Source organism: Anser anser (genome assembly GCF_964211835.1).
Source record: "Anser anser genome assembly, chromosome: Z".
Classification (NCBI taxonomy): Eukaryota; Metazoa; Chordata; class Aves; order Anseriformes; family Anatidae; genus Anser; species Anser anser.
The window spans coordinates 50597838-50608732 of record NC_139723.1 but is presented as its reverse complement, the minus strand read 5'-3'; the positions used below and the strand labels follow the sequence as shown (position 1 = coordinate 50608732).

The 10895-nt window shown below is 41.9% G+C and overlaps 1 protein-coding gene across 1 annotated transcript; it reads right to left on the bottom strand.

Annotated features, from left to right (window-relative positions):
• Positions 1 to 7871: 7871 nt before the first annotated feature.
• Positions 7872 to 10658, bottom strand: LOC310888981 (interferon alpha-2-like). Its single transcript, XM_083815936.1, has 2 exons — positions 10075 to 10658; positions 7872 to 8621 (listed from the first exon to the last, which is right to left on the bottom strand). The coding sequence occupies exon 1, from the start codon at positions 10628 to 10630 to the stop codon at positions 10076 to 10078; it is 555 nt and encodes a 184-aa protein (XP_083672062.1). The 5' UTR covers positions 10631 to 10658; the 3' UTR covers positions 7872 to 8621; position 10075.
• Between the last annotated feature and the right edge of the window lie 237 nt (positions 10659 to 10895).

Genomic DNA, 10895 nt, shown 5'->3' with positions numbered 1-10895 from the left:
ACCCAGCCTAGCCTAGCCTGATCTAACCTAGCCTAACCTAACCCAGCCTAGCCTGACCTGATCTAACCTAGCCTGACCTAACCAAAATAGGTTTCTCGCTTTTGTAAAAATAAGCTAATCTGTAAATCCCACTAACTTTGTTGCTTGAGCCAGTACAATGTTTTGAGGGATAACTGGAGAGAAGAAATGCAAAACTACATTTTTTCCCATTCTGGTTAAATCATCAGTGTTACAACAGTGCTGATAACACAGTATTAAATACTAAGGAAGGCTGGGAGCATAGCATCAAAGAAGCACTTTAAATTACTTGAGATAGAGGAAAGAGTTTTCCACTTCTTACCAAGAAATACCTATTTATTCGTGCCCCTGTGAAATATGGGCACTACTGACAGAGTACATTCTCGCAGCATTCTGCCCTTAAGTCTTTTGGATATTACAATATAAATCAGATGAAGAAAAAAGTCATTGGCAACAATAATACTTATATAAACTGCTTTCTGCCAATAAGTGTTTTCCCATTGACACACATGTTGAAAGCACGTCCCATCTTACAGGAGGTTTAAAATTTAATGCTATGACAGAAATAGTCACCCAGAACATAATGACCGACTGACACGATGTCATGCGAAAGTACAAAACGTCAGGGGGATAAAACATGCCTTCCTGGGTCTCAGCCCTGTTGCAAGTGGCGTGGAGCTCCCAGCCAAGCCACCTTTACCCTGCAGTGCCCTGGAGGGGTGAGACACACCTCCCTCCTGACCAAGTGGGTGATTTGATGATAGAAGCTTGAGAAGTGGGCCCATGTGAACCTCAAGATGTTGAACAAGTCCAAGTGCAAGGTGCTGCACCTGGGTCGGGGCAGTCCCAACCACGAGCACAGACTGGGAGAACTCACTGAGAGCAGCCCTATGGATAAGGACCTGGGGGTTCTGGTGGGCAAAAAACTTGACATGAGCCAGCAGTGCGTGCTTGCAGCCCAGCAGGCCAACTGTGTCCTGGGCTGCATCAGCAGAGGGGTGGCCAGCAGGTGGAGGGAGGGGATTGTGCCCCTCTGCTCTGCCCTTGTGAGGCCCCACCTGGAGTGCTGCATCCAGGTCTGGGCCCCCAGCACAAGAAGGACGTGGGGCTGTTAGAGTGGGTCCAGAGGAGGGCCATGAAGTTGATCAGAGGGATGGAGCACCTCTCCGATGAAGAAAGGCTGAGAGAGCTGGGGATGTTCAGCCTGGAGAAGAGAAGGTTCCAGGAAAACCTCATTGCAACCTGTCAATACTTAAAGGGTGCTTACAAAAAAGATAAAGAGCAACTTTTTGCTCAGGCAGATAATGACTGGACAAGGGTGAATGGTTTTAAACTAAAAGAGGAGAGATTTAAACTAGAGGTTAGGAGGAAATTCTTCACCCAGAGGGAGGTGAGGCACTGGCACAGGTTACCCAGAGAAGCTGTGGATGCCCCATCCCTGGAGGTGTTCAAGATGCTCAGGCTGGATGAGGCCCTGGGCATGTGGCATCCCTGCCCATGGCAGGGGGGTTGGAACTAGATGATCTTTAAGGTCCCTCCCAAACCAAGACATTCTATAATTCTATGATTTCCCATGGTGGGACGCCTTGTTTTTCCTGGCTGCGTCTCTCATGCAGTACCTCTGTGACAGGGTTATGCAGGCACACAGGGCTTTCCTGCTGGTGTGGCACTCACTTCTACAGCTTGAGAGCCATGATCTTTTTCTTGGCTCAGGAACATATTCCTTTCTTAGGAGGAAATAATAAATCAGCACTAAATAAATGGTTAAGCAAACAAACAAATGGTTATCGAAAGGCTCAGCCTATGGCTCTTGCAAAACGTCTCTCAACTGCGTGCCTCTGGGAGGACGACTGGTGTGACTAATCCTGCCAGGAGATGAGCTCATGGCTGTAATAAGACCCAGCAGAACAGCTCTTTTCAAACATCAGGCGAACATGTAAAAGCAACAAAGGCTCTCCCAGCCTCATGATGTGCAAAATCCCTCATGGGCAGCCGCCAAGTTAGCACTCCCACAGAAAACATGGTCACCCCGGAAGGCTCGGGGCATGGGGCACCCATGTTGGTGCCAACTGCCCCCAGAGCAGAAGCTGTCAGGGGGTGGGGAGTGGCCCGGGACAGCCTTGGCATCTGCAGCCCCCTGCACAGTGAGGCAGGAACTGGGTGCCTGTTCCTTCCTGGATCAAATCTCCTGGTGTGATTGCATGTGAAAGGAACGATATTGTCCTCTGGTGCACTCCGAGCCTGCCCCGCAAAGAGGAACAAGGCATTGCAAGTGGCAATAACTAGAAAATTTTCTTCAAATATGTATTTCTGGCATGAACTAAAATGCTATTATAAACATACGTTTGAGTGGCAATGCATTGCAGTGACAGAGCCAAGGCATGGGGCTCATAAATCCTATTATAAAAACTATTACAGAGAAAGTCAAATTCTTCTTTGGGAGATATAGAATACACACCAACCAGTGGGTTTTAGATCTGGCCAATGAGGCCTGATGCTAGCCCTTAGGATCTGTTTCTCACAAGAAAAAAATCTTCTTTGAAATACAGTTTTCTTCTGTGCACAGCTTGCAGTTGGCAATGTACGTAAGGTCTCTTTAGTTGTGCAATTTGTAGTGGTGTTTATGTAGTGTGATGGCCTGAGGGTATGAAAAAGGAAGATCAGTAGCGAGGTAACACCTTTTGTTAGATGGAACTGGGATCAATTCCAGGCATGCAGGTTTTGGAGAAAGTCTTTTATACTTAACTCATTCAACGATTTTGTAAGCTGTAAAGACATTACTATGAAACCAAATAGTAAATAATGCTACTGAAACACATGAGCTGTATGTGGGAAGACTAGGTAAATCCCAGAATAAATGTAGTTTTTATTTTTGGAAAATATTCTTTCTTATCTGCTGTAGCTACTTCTCTTGCAGACAATTTTCTTTCTAGGACCTACTTAGCTGGCATGAAAAAATCCTTGTATAAAAACACCAGCATCTTTTAAAACAAGCTCCGTGACTGCTCAGCATGTGCTACTTCTGAGTCTCATGGATTTCTCAAAATCTAAACAGATTGTAATCGCGTTTGGTTTCTCTGCGTCACGAGGTGGGAAAAACACGTTCTCTCTGGGCACGGTGCTTGTGTGTGCAGGAAAGCGCTTTATTCACAAAGTTAATAGCAGACGTAATAATTCATGTGATATGGAAACAGTCGCACTTTCTTTGAATGGGAAACATCAGCAGAATAAAACATCTGCTCCTTTTATGCATAGCTTTTTTTTCCAAATCCTTGCTATAAAAGCAGTATGTAGATGTGCTTTACGGAGAGAAACTGTATGCCTTAGGATTAGTTTTCTTTGTTTGTAGTCATTAACTTTCCAGCTCCTTTCCTTTATAATTAGCACTTTTGGCCACCTAAATTCAAGCCCATGTTTTGGCCCGGGGATCGCCCTAGTTTAAGCACTGGCAAATGACATCTCGAAAACACACAGTGAGCTGGAGGCACACACTCCAGTACTGCTGACCTCAGTTAAAGCAGGCAACCACTGTGCTGCCGCAGGGCTGGTGCGGTGTGGTACTGGACAGCCCTGTGTCCTGCCAGCTGGCAGAGTGTCTGCATCATGCTGGTTTGTTTCTATGCCGCGTGGTCACGACAGAGAGTGAGAAAAGGAAGGCTGTGCGGAGGCAGCAGAGGAAGCAAGTCACCTCCACACCGCACGCAAGTAGTGGGGAAAAGACTCAACGTTGTTGACTATACTCTTGAGCTGGGCAGAAGAGGAAGCAGCAGCCTTGCCAGCTTCATCCTTCTCACACCCTTCTGATTCTGTAAATTCAGGAGAGACCCTGGCTTGCCAACAGGTCCCGCCTCACAGGCTCTGACTCACCGGCCTCATCTAACAAAACAAAATGAGTCACAGCAGGCGAAGTTCCCGATTGCTTTAGGGTGAGAAGAAGTGGGCTGTGTGAGCCAGTGTTGTGCCACAAGGGTCCACCAAGCAGATACAGAGGTGGTAGGAGGTTTAGTCTTTACAGTTTCATCAGGTGAAAAACGGATGATGTTTGGAAATGTATTTGGAGGAAAAATCCCAGCCCATCAATTTGGCTTTGGCCATATAGGAGTGACTTTTTGTATCCACTAACCTTCAGGATGGTTCTGCTCTACTGTAGGCACAGGTATTTCAGAAAAAGCAGGCTGGTGGCTTTTCTTCCCCACTGCCCCGCAGCTGGAGCAGAGAAAGAGGAGGGAAGAGGGAGACCGGACAGGGCCTCCCAGCAGCTCGTGTCCAGACCTCCCAAAATGTCACTTGGAGGAGATGTGCCAGCCTCACCCTCCTTACCTGCCTTTTTTTTGGAGCAGGTGGTCTGGCACGCTAGGCTGACCTTGATACTCAGAACCTTCCCAACAGCTCTGTGCGAATATGTTGACTTGAGGGATTCCTTATTTTCAAGCATTGACCCCCCAGGTGGAGGTGATCAGCAGAAAACTTTTACCTACTCTTTCAGCATAGCAGAAAAATGCAAAACATTGTGTTTCTGTAATACAGTGCAATTCTGTGTTTCAAGAAATTATTTCTACATGGAAACAACTTATTTTTATAATGCAAAAGATGACTTCTTTTCAGGCTGATTATTGAAACCTGTTCTTTCTGTTCTTAAAAAATCTGCATATTCAGGGACAACATCATCTGTTTATAGGGGATTTTTTTTTTAATTTCATTTTCTTACACGTGAGTGTTGTAAGTATCACCCCTTGTTTTACATTTTTTTAAAAATATCCTTTAGCAGGTTTTCCTGTCCTTCTTTCTCATTCCCAACCTGTTCATTTTCAGCAGAAGGGAAAATTCACTGGTTTTGCAAAGGGAGGCAGTGAAAAGACTAACTGAATATCAAAGACATATCCAGTTTTGAAATAAGCCATGCTTCTAGAGTCTCTGCGCATCCCAGCTCACTGCACCAACTGCCAGATGAGACCAACAGGCACATCAAATATGCCACTTTGATAATCAGGAGAAATTAGTGCTCGATGGACATCGGGAATTCCCTTTTTTTAGTGTTAGCTACTACTAAGTCACTCATAATGGAAGTTGTGATAATAGTTTCCCACCGTTTTCAAGCAGTTTAACAGTGACTGTTACCCTGCTATGGGGAACTTGGAAGGAAAGAGAGAGGTGCTCTATTTTTCTTATAAAAAAAAAAAAAAAGAAAAAAAAAGAAAAAAGGGTTCAGCATCTTGAAACAGTGCTTGTTAGTGACCAGTCATCACATTCAGCACAAGCCCTTTTTGAATATCCATGAACAGCTGTGGCAGGCCTTGATGCTTGTCCAAAGGACAACAACATGAATTCTGCTACAAGCAGCAGAAATTTATTTTTAGCTATTAAAAATCAGCCAATTACAATAACAGCCAATGTGAGCTTTACCCAAAAAGTAGAGACCAGAACAGAGTACACCTCTAAGGCAAAGACTTGAAGAGGAAGTGTATTAATTTCCCAAAGAGAGAGCAATGTTTTTACAAATATTTGAAGTCAAACAGGCATTTTTGTTGTTGTTGCAGAAGAAAAGCTTTCTGTCTTATATAAATATGTCTGTCAAGATATTTCCTTTCTGGGAAAATGAACTGTACACACAGTACTCCAGCTCAGTCCAGAGGAAGTTGTGAAGGCTCTGGCCTACCCAGATAAGAAACTTGGGGAATACAGCAGACAGTAGGAGCTAAAGTGAGTAGGCATTGTGGTAACTGGTGAGCAGGGGGCAGATACACTGCTTGGAATCTCAGTATTTCTCCTCCCTAGTCTGGTTTTTGACTTTGCAAATGTATTACCACGTTTTAACAGTTATTTTACGGAGGTGAGCATTAACTGTGTTTAATCCCACACTTTCAAAAAACAGATCGTTATTTGCTCAGAGTTTTGAATTATTAATTGGCGAAGCTAATATGTGGTTTTAGGACCCTAACTGCATTTGGGTTCAAGAAGGTTCGCCCTGAAGATACAACCAATCTTGCTGCCTTTCACATGCCAGTTCACATGAGCTGGGGATTTTGGTTTTAATGTTGTAAAACATTAAGAGAGAAGAGGCATTCATCCAGGATGCAACTGATGAGGAGCCTAAATTATGTTTGGAAACAAAGCAGGCTCAGCGGTGTGTTGGTGCAGTAGCAGGGCACCACTGCATGACTGCAGCTGCCCTCCAGTTTGCAGAGCTGGCTCCAGCCCTGGGATGTCTGCAGGCAGAGAGGAGAGATGGTCCTTGCTTTCCCTGTCAGAGTTTGCTCCTATGGGAGCCCTCAGTGTCAAAAAAGCCCGTGCGCCTTACCAAGATTTCTTGGTATCAACAGAAGTGTGGAAAACACTGGTATAAATGACTCATCATTGCCTGTATTAGGAATAATAGAAATATTTTTGGGTATCGAAAAGCACAGTCACCTTATTGTAAAGAATCAAATTCAGTCTTACTTTTTCACTTTTTTTTTTTTTTTTGCATTACATTAACTTTCTAAAGCAAAGTTCATCTCCTCATGAGCCGTTCGTGATCCTTTCCTAGCCCACACCCCTCAACGCTGGTGTCAGTCCGCTTGATCCACCACAGCCATTGCTGCAACTTCCCTACAGCTGCTCCGAAGGAGGACTCCTGCTGTCTTTCCTAGCAGCAAGGGCTAATCCTGGATGACTGGGAAATTACTTCCGCAGGCTTTTGTTCTGTTTTGCATTGTTGTTTTTCTGGTTTGGTTTGGCTTGTTTTTTTCTCTCTCTCTCTTTAAATTTAAAAAAGAAGTAAAGCCAGAGCTAGCAGAGCACACCAAATCCATGGAAAAATTGCTTTGGACAGCTGTATTTGACTGTGACTTGTGAATAATTTTTTCCAGAGTAAAGTCTGGAATAAGCATTCTTTAGTTCTGCTGTAGCTATTGTGAAGGTTCTTGTTGGATACAAAGCTTTTGAACCCAATCCTGTAAATCCATTCCAGAAAACAGCCTCTACATAGATGAAACCCTATCAATTTTGATGAAGTTTCCCTAAAAGTGCAGCACCGCACATGTAAACAAGATGCTGCGGAACTAGCTATGAAAAACAGCCATGACTGGGACTGGGACTGGGAACGGGACTGGGACTGGGACTGGGACTGGGACTGGTGCATAAGTCTTATGCTTTTTGGTCTATGAGCAGTCCTAGCCTGGAAAGATTTTGTTTTATCTATGTTTAATTTTCTACTTGGATTTGAGACTCTGTGTTCACTATTTTATTCATTTCCATTTGAAAATAATATATGTCGAAAATTATATTTTGCCGCATATGTTTTAGTTTCTAGAAAAAAATACTAAGTGGAAGAAATACTGGAGAGTTTCAGCTGGCCAAGGGCATCACATACAGCTAACCTGGTACCACAACGGTGACAAAATACAGCTCTCTCCAGAACGTTATAATGGCAAGGGAGAGAGAAGATCTTTACCTTTCTTTCTTTACCTTAAAGACTCTTTATCTTTCTTTAAAAAGTAAGAATAAACCAAAGAAATATTGTAAAGGCTTGCCTGGTATTTGCTTTTTCTCTTTTACTTGTTCAGCACCCATGTCTGTTCCAGAGTCCCTGTGCTTGAGGGTCTTTTAGATATTGTCTCACTACAAGCAATTTCTACTACCTCACAGCTGAAAAGTAAATGAAATCAAATGCTGGTTTATGAGCCATTGTCTCTGAGATCCTCTTCCTTTCCTCAAAAACTGTTCATTTTTCTTTAAAGTCCCTTCTGTGAACCCAATAGCAATTTATTGATAAGCAACACAGTCATAAAAAGTCATAAAAAGTTGAAATGACGTCTTGCTAAAATATTCGTTTTTATTCATTTATTCATTCAAAACATTCACCTGCATTCTTACACTTGTCTATAATCTCACTTTGCCCTCTAGTGCCCATTCTGTTGTTTCCTGCACTGAAAAGTGCCCTGTTGACTGAAATACTTCAAAACATATTTTCACTTGATGATGAGATTGTTAAGGATAGTTATGAACCATAAAGGAAGTTTTGGGGGATGAGCTTTTCTGAACAATCAGTGGTCTGTGATTTAACATCTTCCCACTTCCAGCAAGTGAGGCAGAAAACCGTGGGATCCTTCATGAGAGGGCAGTTGAAAATATTTCATGTTAAGTTTCAGTAAAAATGGGGCTGTTTCAATATGGGTTTACTGCATTTCAGAAGTCACCTAGGATATCAGAACCAGAAAGCTCAATAGGCTGAATGTCCTTTTATAGCACGGGCTTGCAGAGGTGCAAAAACAAACAAATAAACAAACAAAAGAAAAACAAAAAAAAGCCACACCAAAACAAAAACAAAACCAAAAACCAAGCAGTGGAAATCAGATTTCTAACAGTCTGACAGACGTTCCAAGTACTGTTAGTTACAAAGCACAAGAAATACACTTTAGGCTATAATACGTCTGGTGGGATCTCACCAGGCAGAAAAATGGCTCTGATTCTTTTCTTTTTCCCTTTAGTCTTTCCAGTTATTCTGGATCATGGTGAAGTTGTTATCAGGTTGTCTGGTATTTCAGCTTCAGACCTGGTATCCGTTGCTCTCAACACTTCCTTTACCTCGCATCCATGCTGGCAGAGAGGAGGGCAGGTGTACCCTGCAAAAGAGACCTGTGTCACAGATACGGTACATGACATCTGGACTACCATTGCTATTGCTCTTACCAGTCCATTTTTGTATAGATTCACCCTTGCATTATCAGTGCTTTGAATAATACTACTACTTCAAATGGCTAGAGACCAGGGAAAACTTTAAAGTGGCTCCTCGCTAGATGCTAGAAGCAACCCCTAGCAATGTCAGCCCTTTGTGACTGACATTTCCTTTCCTTGGGAACTATGGCCATGCCAACTCTGCCCTGTTTCTTTATGCTGGAACCAGAAGCCTGTGTCCAGAGTTCATCAGCTTTGGCTACGGGAAATAGCAGCTTTCTTTTTTTTTTTTTAAACATCTTTTTACCATAATTCAATCGGTAACACAGCCTGGATGTAACTCTTCTCCCTCTGACTAACAAATAGCAAGAAACTAGGGAAAACACAATCATTTGAAATGGAGTTAACCAGGGACAATTTCGCAAGGGTAAAATCCTGATTTGGCCTTGCAGAAATCAGTGGACTTTTGCCAAGTATAAGCTGGTTATTTCAAGGAATTTGTTTATATTGCTAATCGAGGCTCTGTGGTTTGGGGGGAAAATTTGCTGGAATACATGTTTCTGTGGGTCAGTTTATGAGCAAAGGGAACGAGGCAGTAGATTTCAAGCAACAATAAAGGACAGTACTGAATGGAAGTGAATTGGAATGGAATCAAATTTGAGAAAGCAGTTAAAGTGAATTGGAAACATAGCAGGATGGAAAGAAAGCCTTCTCCCCAGAAAGTTAGATGAAGGAAAGGTACTTTAATTAAAAGTAAGAGTATGCAACTGAGAAGTTATTGCAGAAGCTATAGTTATTGCAAACAATTTATTGTGTGGACAATTCCTTCTAGAATTACTTTACCTCTTTGAACAAAGCAAACTTAGAATGGACCAAATGTATAAAAAGATACATTCTTAGAAAAGAGCATACAGCACTTGAAAGAATAATAAATAGTATCTACCTAAACCAGGCCCATTTAAATAAACAGTACACCACTTTATTTTTGATGAGGACTCATTCAGTACAAATCTAGTAATTCCTCTAAAGCGATGATGTGTAGTCCTTTCACAAATAAATGATTCTCTGTATATCAGTGAAATAGAGATGGAAAGGAACAGCACATTTTCACAGCAGAAAACACCATGCAATAACCTTATTTGTCATAATTATCATCCTTTCCTATGGAGTAACCCTCACTGAAAAGTCATACAGATTATTTTATAGGTAGTGTATACATCTTGCTCACCAAATAAACTGACATCGAATAATATATTACATTTTCAAAAATAAATATTAGCAGCACAATCATTTAAATATGATTAAAGAGGGCTAGAAGCTTTTACACGAGATAGACCATAGAAAAAATATTAAATGTAATTAATTTTAAAGCTAAATTATAACAGATCAAAATCTTTGTACCTTAGTTGTAAAGCTTCCTCACGACTTTATCAATCAATTGAAGACATCTCCTCATTTCTGCACGGCTGATCTCCCAGGAGCACAGGTTGTGTTGCTTGTCTTTAAGAAAACAGTCTATCTTTTGGAAATACTTTTTCAGTTTCAGCCTGTTGACTTCTTTACTCCAAAAATACTGGGTCTGCTTCTTGGTTACACATGCCTCCAATTGCTCAATTTGATGATAAAGTCCATTTTGGAATTGTTCTAGAGCTGCCCCATCCCAGGCAGCTAGAGTTAGATTTTTGCTAAAGATGTAGAAGATGTGTTGGAAGATCTCTTCAATGGCCATTTTGACAGTTTCTTTCTGTTTGGGCTTTAAAACCTGCTCAGGAAATCTGAAGGACATTTTCTCTCTTAGACACTGTTGAGGAAACTTTTTGCCCATTTTGTCCAAAAGTTGCAGGCTGTTCTCAATCACTTTTCTTTGCTGTAAAGGAAGGTGATTACAGTTAAGACTTGACATGGTGGTGGTGCACAACAGAATGAGGCCAATTTGTACCAAGCCAAAAGTGTTCATGGTACAGATAAGCTGCTATGCTTCTCCTTTCCTGTGTATGAATCCTAAGAGACAGGCTGGATTGCTTTGAAGGTTATTAATAGGCGTCTCTGTTTCTTCAAAATCTTGAAATTTAATTATTCTGTAGGAGAAGTTTTCTTTCATCATTTTTTGGTTTTTAAGGTCTTCCCCCTTGTGTATGCTTTTGACACTTACCACTTTCATTTTCTGCTGTATGACTTCATTGTCTTTTTTTTGCCACTTTCTTTTTATTTCAGCTGGATTA